Source organism: Phycodurus eques, chromosome 10 (genome assembly GCF_024500275.1).
Source record: "Phycodurus eques isolate BA_2022a chromosome 10, UOR_Pequ_1.1, whole genome shotgun sequence".
NCBI lineage: Eukaryota > Metazoa > Chordata > Actinopteri > Syngnathiformes > Syngnathidae > Phycodurus > Phycodurus eques.
Genome location: NC_084534.1, coordinates 28793228 through 28814864, shown reverse-complemented (window position 1 = coordinate 28814864; position 21637 = coordinate 28793228). Strand labels below are relative to the sequence as shown.

General features: G+C 45.3%; 1 protein-coding gene across 2 annotated transcripts; it reads left to right on the top strand.

Moving 5' to 3' along the window:
* Positions 1-3451: 3451 nt before the first annotated feature.
* On the top strand, positions 3452-21443 carry ccndbp1 (cyclin D-type binding-protein 1). 2 transcript variants are annotated; one of them, XM_061687285.1, is made up of 11 exons: positions 3452-3633; positions 4625-4684; positions 4799-4878; positions 4956-5037; positions 6576-6672; positions 6739-6812; positions 7484-7560; positions 7638-7897; positions 13880-13940; positions 14536-14582; positions 15733-21443. In XM_061687285.1, the coding sequence occupies exons 1-11, from the start codon at positions 3543-3545 to the stop codon at positions 15839-15841; spliced, it is 1038 nt and encodes a 345-aa protein (XP_061543269.1). In that variant the 5' UTR covers positions 3452-3542; the 3' UTR covers positions 15842-21443. The 2 variants fall into 2 exon arrangements, with proteins under 2 accessions (XP_061543269.1, XP_061543272.1); XM_061687288.1 differs by having other exon boundaries at positions 7638-7917; positions 15733-15817.
* Positions 21444-21637: the final 194 nt, after the last annotated feature.

Here is a 21637-nt window from a genome sequence, read left to right as displayed (position 1 = left end):
CGTCTGGCAAGGGAGTCGAGAGAGAGAGAGAGAGAGAGAGAGAGAGAGAGAGAGAGAGAGACAGAGAGAGAGAGAGAGAGAGAGAGAGAGAGAGAGAGAGAGAGAGCGAGAGAGAGAGAGAGCTTACCCCGACACGTCGCGCATGCGCAACAGTGGCAATTTGATTTGACCAACCCCGTTAATTGGTCTTTTGTCACGTGACTACATGACGGACGATGTCGATTGGCTTCGTCATGCGGTGACGTCATCAGCGAAGCGCAAGCGTGTGGTGGCGTTCGCAGTGAGGGACGTTTTTTTTTGTTACACTTCAGATTGACAGATTGCTGAACTGTAGTGCTGATGGTTATAATCAGTACACGATTAATGACAATCAATTAATGAAAAATATATTTATGCCATATGTCAAAAGTCACAGCAGCCCTCTGCTGCCCCCTCCTGTGCCCCAGCATGTTCCACTGTGTGGAGGCTCTGGTATCGTAGGCCACTTCAAGGAGGCATAGTAAGTCACATAGCGGGTGACGTAACAAGCGATGTAGTGGGTGACATAGCCAGCAACATTGTGGCAAACAGTGGGCGAAAATAGTAGTTGATACAATTGGTGACAGAATGGGAGACATAGTAGGTGACGTAATTAGCTATGTAGTGGGTGACATAGTTGGCAAAAATAGTAGGGAATATAGTGGGCGACATAGTGGGGGTGACATATTAAGCGACAGTGGGTGACATAATGGGAGGCATCGCAAGCGACAAAGCAGGTGACATAGTGGTTGATGTAAGCGACATAGTGGATGACATAGTCAGTGACATAGCGAGTAACATAGGGTGACATAGTGGGTGAAAATAGTGGGTGCTACAGTGGGCGAGATCATGGGTGACATAAGCAAAATAGTGGGTGACATAGCAGGTGAGTAACATAGCGGGCAGAAAATAGTGGGTGATATAGCGGGCGACGTAATGGGCGACCTAATCGACAAAATATTAGGGGATCGAATGGACGACATTACGGGTGGCATAAAGTGAGGCGAAGTTGGCGACCTCGCAGCACTGCAGCAGCGTATGAGGTCATGTCTGTCTGAGTGCAGTGCAAAGCCTCTCTTCCTTTTTCTAGCTCATTACCTGACACAATCTGTCTTCCTCCAACACACACATGCACATGTGCGCACCCCCCCCCGTCTCCTGTTCCCCCTCAACGAGCTGGACGCAGTAGACTATTACAAATGTCTTCTGTCGGGGAGGAGGGACACACACATTCTGTACACGTGCGCCTGCACACAACTTAACACGACGACGTCACACATTTCCGCTCTTAAAAATCCAAAAGTGTTCTTGCTTCGACATAGGACAATACAATTGTTACATAGTGCAGAGTTCCCTCGCTATATCGCGGTTCACTTATTACAGATTTGGTGAATTTCGGATTTCACATCACACGTAATTGGCCATATTACGGGATTTTGAGTGTATGTTGTAATTTCTTTGTTGCAAAATAAATGCTACGTGGCCTAAAACAAAACTGTTAAAAAAAAATCATTAAAACACATATTACAAGGAATAAAATGTACAGCACTACTGTGCATTATTGTATGTTAAAACGTTGTGAGTTAAAAATGTGTTTGAGTATAGAAAGTGTTTATAAGAGTACGGTTAAGATGAGTTACAGTATTAAGAATAGTGTGGGGAAGTTCATACAGCTTTAAAATATGTATAAATAAATACGTGATCGCCACTTTGCGGATTTCACCTATCGCGGTGGCGGTCCGGAGCCGACCCCCCGCCATCAACGAGGGATTACCGAACATCTAACATCGGGGGCGACGTAGCGGGCAACACAACACTAACACTGAGGGCAACATGGTGGCACACATTGTGGCCACCATACTGCGGGTGACAAAGTGGGCGACACAGTGGACGATATCGTGGATAACGAAGTGTGCGACGTAGTGGATGACGTAGTAGAAGACACAGCAAAACATCGTGGATAACGAAGTGGACGACATATTCGAAGATACAGTGGACAATGTCGTGGATAACGAAGTGGGCGACGTAGCGTGTGACAAAGTGGGCGACACAGTGGACGACATCGTGGATAACGAAGTGTGCGACGTAGTGGATGACGTAGTAGAAGACACAGCAAAACATCGTGGATAACGAAGTGGACGACATATATGAAGATACAGTGGACAACGTCGTGGATAACGAAGTGGGCGACGTAGCGGATGACGTAGTAGAAGACAAAGTAGACGACATTGTGGATAACGAAGTGTACGACCGTAGCGGATGATGAAGTAGAAGACACAGTAGACAACATTGTGGATAACGAAGGGGACGACATAGCGGATGACGTAGTCGAAGACACAGCAAAACATCGTGGATAACGAAGTGGACGACATATTTGAAGATACAGTGGACAACGTCGTGGATAACGAAGTGGGCGACATAGCGGATGACGTAGTAGAAGACACAGCGGACGACATTGTGGATAACGAAATGTGCGATGTAGCAGAAGACACAGTGGACGACATAGTGGATAACGAAGTGGACGACATAGCGGATGACGTAGTCGAAGACACAGGAAAATATCGTGGATAACGAAGTGGATGATGTAGTAGAAGACACAGTGGACGACATTGTGGATAACGAAATGTGCGATGTAGCAGAAGACACAGTGGACGACATCGTGGATAAAGAAATGTGCGACGTAGTAGAAGACACAGTGGACGACATCGTGGATAACGAAGTGGACGACATATTTGACGATACAGTGGACAATGTACCTGTTCAAATGAAGTCAATTCAAACGATTTTTTTTTCAGTGTACTGTACAATAAGGATGCTACTTGAGTGCTGTATAGACAAAATATGATTTGCTTCGTGAGGGTTAGGGTGATGTGAACACGGTACATTCAAATTGGACAGACATTACATCTCATTTCAATGTGATAGATTTAGAGTTACATACATCATATAAATACATAAAATAAGTGAATAAATAAAACAAGTTCTACCATTCTACCTTGTGAATCTGCTACATTAGAGGTGTACTGCACGCGCACTTGAAGCCCCCCAAAATTATTTGGTCGTATGTGTGTATGGTGATGTTTTATTGTCTTAGTAACCTCCAAAACCGATGTTCAGCCCCCCTAACATTAAATAACCCCTGGTTAGTATGGACACGAAATATTCTATAAATGCGGTATATTGAAGGTGTATAGACATGAAATATTATATAAATATGGTATACTAAAGGTGTATGGACACGAAATGTTACGTACACATGGTACATTAAATGGATGTTGTACAATAAATATGGCACAAGACCTTTTTGTACGTAGCATAATACTGTACTTACACAAATCACCACCGAATGTCGCCAAAGCTCCCAAAAGTTTGGGGTTTTAAATCCAGCGTCCTGTGGTCCGTCGTCTTTTATTGTCCCGCGTTCCACCCCCAACCGAGCCACCAAACCTTCGTTCCACAACAACACGACCGCTGGAAACTTTGCCTTTTTTTTTTTTTTTTGCGGGGGGGAGCGGGAGACCGACATGAGTGCTGAGGACGACTCGACGCAAAACGTCTGCGTGACTCTCCGTAACCTGCTCAACTCCGTCCAGTGCGTCACGGGCCGGGTTCGAGGTCAGTGTGGCTCGGGAGCGCGTCACGCCGAGAGCTAAAATGCTAACGTTAGCATTGAAGGAGTACAATCCGCTGCGTAACGTGCAGCGAAAATGTGAACGTTACTTCGACTGGTGTCTCCGAGTTGCACAATGAATGTACATTGTATAACGTTCGACGTGCTAACCTAACACGGAGCCAGGAAGGCTAACGTGACAGCCACACTACATTTCCTTTATCTATCAGTACATCAAACACAACGATAAGATATTGCAGAAACAACAAATGACAAGGACAAATAGAAACAAAACAGAACCGTGCTAGGGATAATGAGTACAAATTAATTATAATTAATTATTAGTTTTTATTAGTTAATTATTAATTAATTATTAGTTTAATGAAGCATAATCTTAATCAATTCGGAGACCTCCTTCGTTTCTTCAGTTTCTCGTTCATGTTTAATGGCTGGTACAACAAAAGGTACATTTCTTTGGACAAATATAATGATGACAACAAAAATACTTCATAAGAGTTTCATTCAAGAGCCGGTATCTAGCCATTTCCTGTGGTTTGTTTGATGATAACCAAAATCAATACAATTAAGCCTGAGCATGTCCAATAGGGCATCAACTATTATGGAATGGGCTGCATTTTTTCGTGTTCTTTGACTTAAAACTACAGTTAGAGATCTACAATTCTGTTGTGGATGCCTCTAATTCACATAGCAGATATCTGCAAATAAAATGAATTGTGGATATCTGTATTGACAAATCCCATGCACGTGAATTGCAGAAGTGACGTCATTTGTCCTTGGCGAAATGATGTTGCAGAAATCTGAAGTGTTAATTGTGGATGGGAAGAATGTAGTATTGGTTATATGAAATGTTATTTTTGACGAGGCAAAATGACATTACAGATATCTGCAACATATATTGAGTCTAACCGTAAAATGTAAAGGCTTCCATAACATGGAGCTAAAATGCTAACGCTAGCGTTCATGTTTCTGTCTCAGACGGAGAGTCCAACGAGTCTGACGGAGACTTCAACCTCTCCAACTTTTGGGACACTTTGAGTTGAGTACTTTAAGTCGTGCCTTCCACCAAGATACAGCGGAAGTTACATGCTAACGATACCCTTTCAATGCTAAGGGCTATCTCTGATGCAAATGCTGACCTCTGTGTTGCAGACCAGGCGGTGAAGGCAGTGTCTCAGGAAGCCACCAAAGTCAGCCTCATCTTCTCCAAGCCGCCGCTGCCGTCACAGCAGGTTAATCAGCGTGACATTTTGGGAATATTTGATGGGATAAACGTGCCGTCACATTATTTTATTTTTTTGTCCAACAGGATGGAGAGCAGCTGGCCGAGTCCGTCCTCAAGAGCGTCCTCAGCCTCTCCGCCGTTTATTACTGGCTTCCCAAGAGCCAAGGTAACGCCCGCTAACCGACGCTATCGCCGGCTTTGCGGCGGTAGTGCCGTAACAGAAGGTTTAGTCACCTTTCCGTTTACACAGAACCCAGTGAATCTGCTTTCATAGACGCTTGCAGAAGTTAATGGTATTAATCTATCTCGCCCTATTTTGTGTCGCTGCCGTACAGAACAGACACAGGAAAAAGGCAGATAAATACACATTTGCTGATTTCCGTCTATTGCGGTGAGTTCTGGAACATAACCGCCGTGATAAACAAGGGACTACTACATACAGAACTAGGCTTTACACGATCAGGATTTTTGGGGCCGATCAGCGAGTTTAAAAAAACGATCACCGATCCTATCACAAGATGGAGGAATGTGTCTATTGAAATGACCTGTTCATTTACTGTATACACTTGTGTACTTAATTGCTCCAAAAATTATATTTACAATAAATAATGTATCTTTGTTCATCAATTTGTCACTATGCCTCACTGGTATAGTGACAGACAGAACAAATGAATGGTCTTCTATTAGATGGCAGGAAGTAAATACAGTCATTAATGTATCCACGTTTTGTGACAATTTTGTTTGTTGTTGTGCCGTGAGATTTTTCAATTGTAAAATATGTTCCTTGGCTCCATAAAGGTTGGAAATCACTGCTCTCGTCAGATCGTGTATTCTAATCAGTCGGGTCGAACCAACATTACAACATGACAGAAATAATGGGTGCTAAATTACCGTCATTAAATTACTTTATTGTAATTAAATTACTTCACCCACACGGAAACTTTACAGCCCTGATTCGACAGAACGGCGGCATGTTTACGTACAACCGTTAGCGCTAGCACTAGCTTGCTAGGTTACATAGCATTTTTGTTGCCTGGTTGCGAGCGGTATCGTATTCAAAGTACGTGAACTTACCTCAAGCGAGCCTTAAACCAACGTCCTCTCCTGAGCACCGGTGACCACCAACACACGTTTTTCCCCATTTTATCCTTCTAATACAGTCAGCGCGATCCACTCTTGTTGTCGTCGCCGCGGTAACGAGTGTATCCGGTCGCATTTTGAGTTGACAAGATGAAGCCCAATGATCGTAAAAAAAAAACGGGATGCGGTGGTATCGGAATACAAAATTTTATTGCAGTAGTGTGACATAGTGCAAACGTGAAAGAGCAAATTTGTCTTGTAGTTTGATCCGGGCATTACGTGTTGTCTGTCCCACACCGCCGACATGTTTTTTCTTTTTCTTTAAATAACTTCATTGGCCCTCAGATATTTACAGTACTACGTCAAAAGACACGCGACAAGGCTAAAAATAAATTAGCTTTTGGATTCAAATATACTGTGTACGATGGCGACGCGGAATAAATGTCTTTTGCGGTCATTGATCGGATCGGCGAATTATGCCAGTAAAGCCAATCAGCATAAAATGCTAATTATGGGCCGATACCGATCAGGCCGATAAAATCGGCGTAAAGTCTATACAGGACAGAGGTGGGAAAAATGTTGTCATATTTATTCACCTTCCTTGTTGTACCGTCCGTGTCCCAGGTGTCAGTCTGCGTCAGCAAGTCCGAGACGCCACCGTGCAGGTTCTGGAGGGGTTGACGCAGCTCCTGGAGGTCATCCTCAGTTCACCACTACAAAGGTACGCACAATGGAGAACGATGGCTCTGGGTTTGGGGAGGTGAAGAAATGACTTTCCTCCTCCTAGTCTGACTCAAGAGCAGTTGACGTCAACGGGAGGCGTGTGGTCAGCGTGTGACCGCTTTACCCACCTACCTCAAGGTTCGTGTGCATCTACCAGCCCGCCTTCCTTTCTTGCTTTCATCAATAAAGCTAGCTCCCAACCGGCCCACAGTACCTCCCTCTCTTTGTAACTACTCACCTGTCTACCTACCTACTGATAGGTTTCTTGCAATCGTACGTTGAGAAAGGTAATCTTAAACTGTTGGACTATTTGCTCACAAAGTGGTGAACTTTGCCCCATGCTTGCTTGTGAACAGCTGAGCCTTTCGGTGATGCTCCTTTGATACCCAATCGTGATACTCAACCTGTTTGCAGTTAACCTGTTCCGCTGTGGAAGGTTCCAAACAGGTGTTTTTTGAGCATTCCTCAACTTCTGTTGACCCTGTCCCAAATTTGAACAATTAAATACTCTCTTGTCTTTGTAGTGTATTCTATTGAATATAAGTTGAAAAGGATTTGCAAATCATTGTATTCTGTTTTTATTTCCGTTTTACACAATGTCCCAACCTCATTGGAATTGGGCTTTCTAAATTCTTTGCTAGTTTTCTAGCCACCTCATCACTTTCCTACCTACCCACTTACCCCACAATTTAGCAACTGTACCTACTTACTTAACTACCTACTTACCTACAGTACTTAGCCACCCACGTACCTATCTACCAAGCTACCGACCTATCTTTAGCTTGATGTCATGGATGTTTCCATTTCAGACAATAAGGCTGCGGTGCTGCTGGTTCTAACCGGTCAGAGCGGCATCGTGAAAGACGCCATCGAGGAGTTGGAGCAGGTACGGCCCGCTCGGACGACACGGCCGCCCTAACGCGTTCTTCCGACTGAACCGGAACGTCGACGTTTATCTACCAGGCGTTGTCCGAGGCCCACGATCCATTCGGCGACTTCCTGGGCGACGAGGAGGATGGCGAGGAGCCGCGGGGCAACCGGGACACTTACTGGTCGGAACGGGACCGCCGCGTGGTGGCCGCCTGCCGGGGGATGATGAAGGCGGCCGCCGCCTGTCTGAGGAAAATGACGGCGGCCGTCAGGGTCCACGGGGACGCCGACGCGCCACACAGGGTGGCGCAGCTGGACGACCTGGTAGACGGCGTCAAGGAAATCAGCCCCCAGTATGCACACAAACGCAAGCGTGCGTACATACGCGCACACAAAGTCACACGCACAAGCAAACATACTGTGATTTCTCGTGTATAATGCACATTTTTCCCACCACAAATTTTCAAAAGTCAATAGTGCGTATTATATATAGGTATAGGGGCAAATGGAAAAAACTTTCACATTTTATAAATGTGTGCCGCCATCTAGTGGTTATAAAAAAACCTGTACACTTTCATTCAAAAATGCCACCGCTACCTCGTGGTTCTAAAAAAAGGTGTAGCCTACACTTTCATTCCAATATGATAGAGGTACATATGACTGCATACATGTACAGTTATGCTCATACATTTCCATAACCTGGCAGAATTTGTGAAAAACAATTATTTTTTAATATGACTGATGAATGAACAAAAACAATCATTAATGTATTTATAGTTATGTTTTGTTTAATGATAATGCTTTTCTGAAATGCTTGACCGTTTAATTTGAATCCCATTAAAATTAAATTAAATGTGTTTCGCCTGCTCCTTCATGTTTTCGCGAAAGAATTGTACCCATCTTACAAATTCTGCCAGGGTAATCAAACATATGAGCACAACTGTGTTTTCTAATTTACTAAATAAAAGTAGGGCTCCCCTCCTTGAGCTGTCACCTTATCGTGGTGGAGGACTTTGTGTGTCCCAATGATCCTAGGAGCTAAGTTGTCTGGGGCTTTATGCCCCTGGCAGGGTCACCCATAGCAAACAGGCCCGAGGTGAGGGACCAACAAAGCACAGCTCCAAAAGCCCCTATGATGACAAACAATTCAGGAAGACGTTTTCCCTTGCCCGGACGCGGGTCACCAGGGCCCCCCTCTGGAGCCAGGCCTGGAGGTGGGGCTCGAAGGCGAGCGCCCGGTGGCCGGGCCTGCACCCATGGGGCCTGGCTGGGCACAGCCTGAAAGGGTAATGTGGGTCCCCCTTCCAGTGGGCTCATCACCTGTGAGAGGGGCCATAGGGGTCGGGTGCAATGTGAGCTGGGTGGTGTCCGGAGGCGGGCACATTGGCGATCCAATCCCCGGCTCTAGGGACGTGGAATGTCACCTCTGTGGCAGGGAACGAGCCCGAGCTGGTGTGTGAGGTCGAGAAGTTCCGACTAGATATAGTCGGACTCTCCTCCACACAAAGCTTGGGCTCTGGTACCAGTCCTCTCGAGAGGGGTTGGACTCTCTTCCACTCTGGAGTTGCCCACGGTGAGAGGTGCCAAGCAGGTGTGGGTATACTTATTGCCCCCCGGCTCTCAGCCTGTACGTTGAGGTTCACCCCGGTGGACGAGAAGGTAGCCTCCCTCCGCCTTCGGGTCGGGGGATGGGTCCTGACTGTTGTTTGTGCCTATGCACCAAACAGCAGTTCAGAGTACCCACCCTTTTTGGAGTCCTTGGAGGGGGTGCTGGAGAGAGGTCCCGTTGGGGACTCCATCGTTCTGCTGGGGGACTTCAATGCTCACGTGGGCAATGACAGTGAGACCTGGAAGGGCGTGATTGGGAGGAACGGCCCCCCCGATCAGAACCCGAGCGGTGTTCTGTTATTGGACTTCTGTGCTCGTCACGGATTGTCCATAACGAACACCATGTTCAAGCATAAGGGTGTCCACACGTGCACTTGCCACCAGGACACCCTAGGTCCCAGTTCGATGATCGACTTTGTGGTCGTTTCATCGGACTTGCGGCCGCATGTCTCGGACACTCGGGTGAAGAGAGGGGCGGAGCTGTCAACTGATCACCACCTGTTGGTGAGTTGGCTCCGATGGTGGGGGAAGATGCCGGTCCGATGTGGCAGGCCCAAACGTATCGTGAGGGTCTGCTGGGAACGCCTGGCAGAATCCCCTGTCAGAAGGAGTTTCAACTCCCACCTCCGGCAGAACATCACCCACGTCTTGAGTCCGAGTGGACCATGTCCTGCGCCTCTATTGCCGAGGCGGCCGACCGGAGCTGCGGCCGTAAGGTAGTCGGTGCCTGTCGTGGCAGCAATCCCCGAACCTGTTGGTGGACACCGGAGGTGAGGGATCCCGTCAAGCTGAAGAAGGAGTCCTGTCGGGCCTTTTTGGCCTGTGAGACTCCTGAGGCAGCTGATGGGTACTGGCTGGCCAAGCGGAATGCGGCTTTGGTGGTCGCTGGGGCAAAAACCCGGGCATGGGAGGAGTTTGGTGAGGCCACGGAGAAAGACTTCTGGACGGCTTCGAGGAAATTCTGGTCAACCATCCGGCATCTCAGGAGGGGGAAGCAGTGCACCATCAACACTGTGTATAGTGGGGATGAGGCGCTGCTGACCTCGACTCGGGACGTTGTGAGTCGGTGGGGAGAATAATTCGAAGACCTCCTCAATTCCACCGACACGCCTTCCCATGAGGGAGCAGCGTCTGGGTTCTCTGAGGCGGGCTCTCCTATCTCTGGGGTTGAGGTCACTGAGGTAGTTAAAAAGCTCCTCGGTGGCAACGCCCCGGGGGTGGCCCGGAGTTCTTAATGGCTCTGGATGTTGTGGGGCTGTCCTGGTTGACACGCCTCTGCAACATCGCATGGCCATCAGGGACAGTGCCTATGGATTGGCAGACTGGGGTGGTGTTCTCCTTTTTTAAGAAGTGTGTGTTCCAACTACAGGGGGATCACACTGCTCAGCCTCCCTGGTAAGGTCTATTCAGGGGTGCTGGAGAGGAGTGTCCGTCTGGAAGTCGAATCTCAGATTCAGGAAGAGCAGTGCGGTTTTGGTACTGGCCGTGCAACAGTGGACCAGCTCTACACCCTCGGCAGCGTCCTCGAGGGTGCACAGGAGTTCGCCCACCCAGTCTACATGTGTTTTGTGGACTCGGAGAAGGCGTTCGACCGTGTCCCTCGGGGAGTCCTGTGGGGGGTGCTTCGGGAGTACGGGGTACCGAACCCCCTGATACGGGCTGTTCGGTGCCTGTACGACCGGAGTCAGAGTTTGGTCCGCATTGCCGGCAGTAAGTCGGACTCGTGCCCGGCGAGGGTTGGACTGTGCCAAGGCTGCCCTTTGTCACCGATTCTGTTCATAACTTTTATGGACAGAATTTCAAGGCGCAGCCGAGGCGGAGAGGGGGTCCGGTTATGTGGCCTCAGAATTGCATCTCTGCTTTTTGCTGATGATGTGGCTCTGTTGGCTTCATCAAGCCGTGATCTCCAATTCTCACTGGAGCGGTTCGCAGCCGAGTATGAAGCGGCCGGGATGAGAATCGGCACCTCCAAATCTGAGACCGTGGTCCTCAGTCGGAAGAGGGTGGCGTGCCCTCTCCGGGTCGGGGATGAGATCCTGCCCCAAGTGGAGGAGTTCAAGTATCTTGGGGTCTTGTTCACGAGTGAGGGAAGAATGGAACGGGAGATCGACAGGCGGATCGGTACGCCGTTTGCAGTGATGCGGACTTTGTATCGGTCCGTTGTGGTAAAGAAGGAGCTAAGACGAAAGGCGAAAGTCTCGATTTTCCGGTCGATGTACGTTCCTCCCCTCACCTAAGGTCACGAGCTGTGGGTCGTGACCCAAAGAACAAGATCCCGGATACAAGCGGCCGAAATGAGTTTCCTCCGCAGGGTGTCCGGGCTCTCCCTTAGAGAACGTGTGAGAAGCTCAGTCATCCGGGAGGATCTCAGAGTACAGCCGCTGCTCCTCCGCATCGAGAGGAGCCAGATGAGGTGGCTGAGGCATCTGATTCAGATGCCTCCCGGACGGGAGGAGACCCCTGGGACGACCCAGGACACGCCGGAGAGACTACGTCTTTCGGCTGGCCTGGGAACGCCTCGGAATCCCCCCGGAAGAGCTGGATGAAGTGGCTGGGGAGAGGTAAGTCTGGGCATCCCTGCTAAAGCTACCGCCCCCGCGACCCGACCTCGGGTAAGCGGTAGAAAATGGATGCATAGATGGAAAAGTAGGGCTGTGAATTTCAAAATAAGAGCCAGTAAATAAAAAAAAAAAGGATTAAGCGTTCATTAAGGGTTTTCCGGAATTTTTAGGTCAACTTTAGGGGTGCGTATTATACAGGAGAAATGACGGTACATACATGCTCAAGCGCACACACAGTCACACGCAAACATAGGGCTGCACGATTATGGCCCAAATAATAATCACGATTATTTTGATCAATTGTGTAATCACCATTATTCCTCATGTTGGGGAAAAATCATTATTTTTATTGCACTACTTTTCAACTGACCGAACAGTTTTCCGTGCAAAAGGAATCTTTAATCAGGGATAAATTATAGATAATAATAATAAACATTTACTCCCAAAAATTCAACTTTACCAAGATCAAACTAAATAAATATGCTATTGCAGAGTGCAATCATGAATTTCAACCTAATGGAAGCAAACACAATGAATGCATTAAACGGCAATAACATTAGTCCGCAAGCACTGACTTTTTATTTGAAAATTCCCGTCAGTATAGTGACCGTTGTTGTGCTTGACCGTTGGTCAGTCGTGCACGCTCACTAACTGCAAAGAACTCGACAGTTGGGATTTCCCCCTCGTTTTTTTTCATGGCGTTCGGGCCAGCCGAAAAGTTGTAGTCAAGGCAACCGCGACAACATTGTTAATCGTGTCCGCCAACGTGTTGAGGGCCAACTTCAAAATAAAAACGTCATCAATTACGACATTGGACAGCAATGCCATTTTCGGCTTTTATTTTGAAGTTTGCACCGGATCGCAGTGCGGCGCATAATGAAGCCATACGTGCGCCCCCGGGTGGGCTGGGTGACTCGTTTGCGGGCTCTGCTGCAAATGAAGCGCTTTTCATATGCAGCTGTGCCCGCATTTTAAATGTAAAAAATCGCCGGCAATCAGGCTCATTTCATCGTGCCAGCCAAAATCTTTTTGATTGAATTTGTATTCATTGTGCAGCCCTACACAAACATAACACGTGCAAAAAGTGCAAACACACTCAAACGCTTGACCACACGCACTCACATACACAGCTACCTCATTCTTTCTTTGTTTTTCTGTCTTTGTTTGCCTGCTTTCCTTCCTTCTGACCTATGTACCTACTTAAATAATTGAAATTTCATCGAGATTTTGATTTTGGCTACTCACTATCATAAAAACATTACAATCGAAGAAAAAAGATGTGGCGTGTATGCAAGTGGCTGCATTGTACACCTTTATTTACACCCGAGCGCACCGTGGGACGCGTGTGCTTCTGCCGCCCCTGAGCGTGCTTCGAGCTGTTTATTAACACTCCAGTTGGAGTTTACTGTGAAGCTAAACACACAACATTAAGAATTACACACAATGTATATTTAAATACAAGGCATAGGTTTAGCGTTTTTAGCTGCGTTCTCGATAATTGTCAGCACAATGCTAAATCAAAATGTAAAACCCAGCAAAAATTAGCATTAGAACTCATGGGAAGGATTTACCTTCAAATAATGAATAGTCACACACAAACACTGTCGTAATACATACGGACAGGTAATATAACAATATTCACTGGCATATAGTCTTCCTAATCTGTAGAAAAAAACAAGTTATATTCATACAGTTCTTCTTCTACTTGATCTTAATGTAAGTGTGTATCTCCATGCATGCATCACACTGCCCATAAGAGCTAGGTACCTATTTTTATGTAACTGCTATGTAATGCTATGATTTTAATTAATTATTATTTTACTTGTTACTCATGTTTTTTAGTCGTTCTTTTAAGTTATATTTTAAGTTGAGTTTTAGTAGTTGAATAAATACAAAGATTTGAATCATTGCATTAATCATGATTTCAGTGTCAATCAAACTAATCGTGATTATGATTATTTTTTTTTTCTTTCCCCATAATCACCCAGCCCTACCTCCTACACATTCTTCTTATTGGCTCGTATTAAACAAAAACTGCTTTGCCTTTGTGCTGTGGCGTAAAAGTCATTAAAACAACAAAAAATGGTGCTTGTTAAAAAGTTCTTGTCGCCACACGCTCAAAATCAGACCCAATAAACATTGCGTATCATTTTGATTTCTTGACAGAATTGACGACCTGGCGTTGTCTCTCTACCCACCTGTGGACTACAACAGTGTGGAGAACGATGTAAGTCTGAAACACACACACAAAAACACACGCACACAAATCAACACAGAAAACACGCACATGCACACAGAAAGTACATACGCTCTCTCTCACACACACACACACACACACACTCATAAAAACAAACACACACATGCTCCCACACACAAAGGTATTTAGTTGGATACCGTGTGGATTCTTGAGGTTTGTCACGTGATTGATTGCATGAGTGATAGAAGTGAAAACAGTGGAACATTGATGGTCTCGACCTGAGGCATTTTTTTTTTTTTTTTTTTTTTTTTTTATATATAACGATCAATTGATGAACATTTTATTAAGGATCATGTTTACATACATTGGCAATATTAAGTCTACACACTGCTGTTCAAATGCAAGGTTTTTGTCATGTAAAAAAATGAGACCAAAATAAAACCTTTCAAAACTTTCTCCACCATTAATGTGACCTGTGACCCCTAAAACTCAATTCAAGATAATGTTTGTGTGTGTGTGTGTGTGTGCTTATTGTTTATTGAATCCCCATTAGCTTTTGCAACATACAAAAGCTAATCTTTCTGCCGTTCGTCAGAAAACAAAACAAAGTCCATTTTGTTTGCAGGTTTCTAAACTGGCTGCGCTGTTGAAGAAAGTTCTCGGCATCATTCGGTGAGCGCCACTTGCCTTTCTTTTTTTTTTCTTTTTTTTTTTGGCCAGTCTCACCATGAGTGATGCAATAAATAAAACTACGAGCTAACTAAGCCGTATAACAAGGGGAAATTAATCTGCGTGCAAACTTCGCTTCATGGGTGTGGCATTCCCTTCTCCATCTATAACAAAACAGGCTTACCGTAATTTATCGTGTATTATGCACATTTCCCCCCCCCACCCCCCCCCAAAAAAAGTTAAGTCAATAGTGCGCATTATACATAGGTATAGGGGCAAATGGAAACAACTTTCACATTTTATAAATGTATGCCACCATCTAGTGGTTATGAAAAAGATGTACACTTTCATTCCAATATGCCACCACCACCTCGTGGTTCTAAAAAAAGGTGTAGCCTACACTTTCATTCCAATATGACAGGGGTACCTATGACTGCATATATGTACAGTTGTGCTCATAAGTTTACATACCCTGGCAGAATTTGTGAAATATTGTTTTATTTAAAATATGACTGATGACTGAACAAAAACCATAATTAATTTCTTTATGGTTATGTTTTGTTTCATGATAATGCTTTTCTGAAATGCTTGACCGTTTAGTTTGAATCTCATTAAAATAAAATTAAATGTTTCCCCCATGGTCCTTCATGTTTTCTTCAAGGAATTGTACCCATCTTACAAATTCTGCCTGGCTAATCAAATATATGAGCACAATTGTGTGTTTCCTCATTTACGAAAGAAAAGCAGGGCTGTGAATTTCAAAATTTTCAAGAGCAAGTAAATAAAAAAATAAATAAAAAAGAAAAAACTATTACGTGTTCAAATAAATTGCTAAACTTCAGAATAATTCTTTGGGGAAAACAAACTAACAAAATATAGATATTTCATGTTTTGATCATATGGGTAGAAGCAAAATCATGCATTATACAACCCCAATTCCAATGAAGTTGGGCCAGGCGAGATGTCAGTGAAGCGAAGTTTACGGGTATGGTTGAAGTAGCTTATTTGCAGAGGACGTGGCGTATCTGGGCGTGTTTGAGAATGTTGCGGCGCCCACAACGGTGCCAGCTGCTTCCGGCTCAGTCTGCTACATGAGAATTCCGCGTGTGATTATTATCTGTCGTCTTCCCGTCTGTCCCCACCCCCAAACCAGGTCCAGTCACATCTGCGGTGAGGCCGAGCTAACCTGGGTTCAGTTCTTGGACGGAGCCGTGGACCACAACCTCCAAAAAGCCAAAGATCTTATTCGGCTGGACAGTTAGTGTGTGTGTGTGTGTGTGTGTGTGTGTGTGTGTGTAACATTTTCACTCTTGATTTACAACAGAGTGGAAGGCATCATTTATGATCACCTGCTTCACGTTTCTCTTTGAGGTTTTATTATTTTTGGGCCTCCTAAAATTTGCTAAGTTTCTTTGTCCGCCGAATAAACTGCTTTTCAAAAACTCACCTACTTTTGTGCTCATCCCAGTGGAAATTAAAATCTGATTGGAATCAACGACGTGACGTGAAGAACGAAAAGTCTCAAGAACATACATGCAAATCAGTCGCCTTGAGGTGAAATTCGCCATTTTGAACTCAAAATAATCAAATTTCAGTGAATCGTAAAAAAAAAAATCGTTGAAGTCTAGTTCATCTCACACGACATCTTCTGTTGGGCACAGGTATTCAGACTAGAAAAGCCAGCCCGGCTGATCGTCGTGCCTACGTGGCGTCCACGTTGGGAAGGTCGTCGTTACCATGAAGGCAACGGCGCGCAACTCGTCATGTTTACATGTAGACGAACAAAAACAACAGCTTTCGTGTATTTTTCGGCACCGTGTGCCCAAACGTGGGTGTTTCAGCTCACTTATAACTTGAGAAAACACCGTGCAGTCAATTGCAGATGTTTTGTTGTAGTTTTGACTGTGCATACACACGCCCACTCACAGCATCAGAATTTGCATTTTATTTTGTCATTTTTTTTATTGATGTTCATGCTGTCGTTAAAACAAATCAGATGTTACTCACTATGTACTCAGTACTTGAGTAATTATTTCACTGTGTACTTCTTACTCTTACTAGAGTCATTTTTTGGAGGACTACTTTTGACTTTGACTTGAGTCACCTTATCGTCAAGGGAGGATAATATTTGGCTACTCTCCCCACCTCTGGAGCGGACGTCCTCGATTGCTACTGTTACGTTGAAGCGACATTTTTGCTCATCAGATCAGCCCGTGTCGTATTTGTTGCACTGGTCTTTTGTATTTTCGCGTTGAGGCGCTGCAGGTCGCGGGCCTGGTTGCGGTCCCAGCGAAGCACACGTAACATCGGCGACAAGGGTTGATCCGCTTGTAAATACTGTATTAATTAGGAAACGCATTTAGCTAATCCGTTCACGGATGTTAAAGTTAAATGTATTAAGCGACGAAGCGATGTTCGGAATGAACTAACTTCAAATTTAGCAATGGCCAATAAAAACAAAAACATATTGTACATGTTTTTCTGGAGGATGCGTTTGGGATGAGGCTTTGAAGTTGCTAATAGTGAAAAATTAAGCGCGATGGGAAAAAAATGGTATATATTATCGCATAAAGACACATTGTTGCTGTAACTGCATAAAGACGATAGCACCCTTGTTCACGGCAAACAAGAGTAGTTTGGAAAAGTACATCGAGACTGACCCCATATTGATAACAAACAAGTCCTTCAAAGGTCACGGAATGTGATACCACCTACTCAAGCTTTATGCTAAATTGAGAATATGTGTAGGTTTACAGAATAACCCTGACATCGAACTTGGTCCTTGGAGCCGGATGCCAATATATCTGCGATCGTGGGGGTGTTGCTGACGGCGACTGAAGCCAGTGCGCAGACAGATGAGAAACTGAAAAAGAAGTCCACTTTCCGTGGCCGGTCGCGACAGCCTCCCCCCCAGGGTCGCGGTCCGACGGCATCCAGAACGAACGGCGCCAATTGAGACGGGGAGAAAACGCAAGCCGTGAGTTTTGTTGTTTAAGCGCTTAGAACAAAAAGGAGGGTTATAGTCTCTGCCTAAAAAAAGCAGGATTCTTAGTCCGGTGCTATAAAGGAGGGTTCGAGTCCCTGCCTAGAAGAGTGGGGTTTTAGTCTCGCACTCAATACAAAGCCAGGGTTAAAGTCCCGTGTTCGGTACGTACGATATTGTGTGTGAGTTTGAGTGATTGTGTGTGTCTGCAACGAGTCACCAAACGCTGAAGCAGCGGGACAGCTCGAAAACCGAACGCTGTTAACTTAAACCTGTTAGGTTCACGTGAAGTAAGTGAATGGTGACAAGTCGTTGATGTTTTGGCAGTCAAAAGGTGAATCTAAAACAAGTCAAACCTGTGATAAGGTTGAGCTTGCGCCACTGGGAGATTTTCACTCGGTTTGTTTGCTGCAAATATTGTCATCGTTACCAGAAAATGCGAAATGGTTGTTGCAAGGATCAGAGTGGCGAGGAGATCACAGGAGATGGGGGGGAAAAAAGTATGGAGGGATACAGGAGGAAAAAGAAATATCATTTTAATGGAAAATTCACAATACCAGGGACCATTGAATTGGTAAAAAAAAAAAATTGGAAGGAAGAGAAACTCAGAACAGATAGTAAAAAAGTGAAGTTAGACGAAGAAATAGCAGCAGCTATTAGATGGGCAAAAACGGAGAAAAAAAGGTTAGTTAGATGCTAAACCAATAATGTTTCTAAGAAATGCAGACAACAGGGAGGTGCACCTGAGGCCTCTGCTCCTCTCTTATCTGGCCCTGCGGGGGAGGATCTACTGGCTCTCCTCCACTCTCTGGAAACAAGAATGTGATAAGCCTGTTTCCGCCTCTGCCAGCCACACCAGCGCAAACAAAGAAGTACAACTGGTGGTCTGGGCAATTGGAGCAGAATGACGGCCGGAGTGTTAAGTCCAGAGTCCTCTCCCAAATTGAAAACTTTTGGGACTGACGGGGACCTGTATCCCATGATCGAAGTGGCAAATCCTGCATATGAAGGTGAAGGAGCCAGAGAAGGCAGAACAATTCTTGTCTACAGACCTTGGTCAAAAGAAGAGATTGTGAAAGCTTAACACCTTACAAAAGAGATGGAGAAGAGTGGTGCTGGGATGTGCCACAGCCGGTTAGCACAGAAGTAAAAGAGTGGATTAAGAAACATGATGTAAACCTGGCCACTGGGGAGTTGGGGAATCACGCGAGACATGCTGAAAGTGTAGTACCAAATCAAAAGAAAAAGAACGTCGTGAAGAAGACAGAGACATTCTGGAGCGATGAAGGAGAAGAGGAAGTCAATTATGTCGGCGGCAGAGGCCGTGGTCGTGGGAACGGAAGAGGAGGTTCTCATGGTGGAAGAGAGAGTTGGAATCGGTCAAAACGGAACGCAGAAGGTGGCTGGGATTGTGGCAAAGGAGGACACGGCCGTGCGTGCGAGAGACAAAGGAATTGCAGGACGTTCAGCGGGACTAGATCAGTCTGAACGCAGACAAATTGTAAAAGGGGACCGTGTTAGCGAGATACAAAGAGAAAATGGTAACAGCTAATTAGAACAAGTAGACGTACACGCAGCAGAAGTTGATTTAAGTTCAAAGACGAAACCTGGAGTTACTCCAGAAAGTTCCAAGTTTTGGTGTGATTCAGGAGCATGTAGAATAGTGAGAAGAACAAAGAAATGTTAAAAGAGAAAATCATTGTCAGAGTTGCTAGTGGAGCAATAAATATCGACACCGTGACAAAAGCACTGGTTATCTTTGATCCAGAAACAGGAAACCGTGTTAGAGCACCCGAGTCGTGGCCCCACAGTTTCCAGTGAATTTATTAGGCAACTTGAAGAGGTACGGCAGCATTTTTGTTTTAACCACGGAGCAGGAAGAGCTGCTAAACCAGCTTCCTGATGAATTATGGAGAAAAAGCCGCTCTGATGTTGACTTAATGACAACGTGTGAGCCAGTGGAAATTAGAGCCAGAGGCAAATATCGTGCGCGCCAAAAACAATACCCATTAAAGCAAGATGTTAAAGGAAGTATAGAGCCAGTCATTAATGGCTTGCTAAAAGCAGGAGTGTTCATTGCACGTTCAGATTGACCTTGCAATCCGGCAATATCTCCCGTCAAGAAAGCACCCCCGTCAGGAGGACGGAGGATGGTTCATCATTTGCAAGCAGTACACGCAGCAGTGATTGCTAGAGCGCCAAGAGTGCCAGATCCACACACGTTCGTAAATCGTTTGGATCCTGAAGCAAAAACTGTTTTCTGTTTGGATTCAAGGAATGCATTCTTCTCTTTACCAGTGCACGCCGGCAGCAGATTCTGGTTTGCATTTACCTTTGAAGGAAAAAGATACACGATGACCTCAAGGATATTGTGAAAGTCCCACAATCTTCTCCCAAGCAATCAACACTCGCTTGAGCACATTTGATCCTCCACGCGGAAGTCAGATTTTGACTTGCGTGGACGACATTCTTGTGGCATCACAAAATGAACAGGACTGTGAAAAAGACACGTCGGCTCTGTTGCGACACCTTGTCAAAACAAAAAGTGAACAAAGCTAAATTAGAATTTTGCGTGAGAGAAGTGAAATATTGAGGAGGTCACATGTTGACGGCAAGCGGTCGTCATGTGGACCCAATGAGAAAAGAAGCCATCTTGTCAGCTCCACAACCTGAAACAAAACGACAAGATGATGTCTTTTTTGGCGCTGTGCAATTAGTGCAAGAGTGATTATTATGCAACACCGTTGCATCATTTGATTTATGAAACACCAACGACAATGTCAGACAAAATTCAATGGACAGAGGAAGGAGAACGAGCATTGTGTCAATTGAAAAGAAGGTTGGCGGGAACAGCAGTTGTGGGCGTTACCAAATGATGAAAAACCATTTGAACCGACAGTTGGTTGTCGAAACGGTCACACGGCCTCAGTTTTGTTGCAAAAACATGGAGCGACCCAAATAATGAAGCAATCACAATAAATCCATCCTCCCGAAAGGCTTGTTTAAGTGGGCAGGAATTCTGAGTCATGGGCCTTGCCATGTCTCAACAGAAGGGACGGTGCAGATAGCGGAACAACGCTTTACTGCATGCGGATGCGATCATTTCTCTAAAACCTTTTTGTCGCGCGTGTGTGGCTTGTGCGAAACATAATTCACGAGGCAAATCAGGCCCAAGAGACGCCGAGTTCCACAAGTGCAGTATCCTTTTCAAGCGGTGCATATGGATTGTATTGAATTGAATCAAGTAGGACAATACAAATATTGCCTATTACTGTGGCAAAGGCATTGTGTGAATATATCGTGCCCCGCGGGGTATGGCATGCCACAAATCATTTGGAGTGACAACGGAAGTCATTTTGTAAATGAGGAAATGGAGGCATCCGGTTAAAGCGCCGTTGTTCATATCATCCACAAAGTGCAGGATTGGTGGGAAGGACAGTAGAGTCCGTTTGAATTTCTGTACGGAAGACCATTTCAATTACCCATTGTAAATAGCCCGTTAAGTCCGGAGCAAATGGAAGAAATGGATTCAAGCGACTATATGAGGGAAGGATTTAACGACAAGGAAGTGACAGTCTAATCGAATGCCAGATGAATCAGCTCACCCGGTTGTGAGGTTAAAGAGGAGGATGCCGTTCGTGTGGCACAGCTTGACGCCGGCATCGGGTGCAGGTGGAGATGGGCCTGGCCAAAACCAAAAAAGGAAAGAAATGAGGCAAATTCAATTTCAATCCTAAATTTCTACATCAACATGGACTTGAGCGGTGTAAATAAATGTTTTTCTGCGGGAAGAAACGTGTTTACTTTGCCTTATTGTACTCTTCAGAGTCTTCCAGATTGCTTAATTTATGTTCAAATCCAAAATATTCTCTCCCCCAGGCCCCGCCTACAATGTTTTTTTTTGTCTTTCTTCTTCTTCTCCTCTCTCTCACCTTTTTCATGCCTTTGGTATTTGCATGTCTGCAAGAAGCCGTGCCCGAACAGCAACCGGAAGTCAGCCACCTTAGTTTGAAGCAAACATTTGAGGGTGATTTTGGCCATTTCCAGGGATCCTGCAATGGCAATTTCTTTCTCC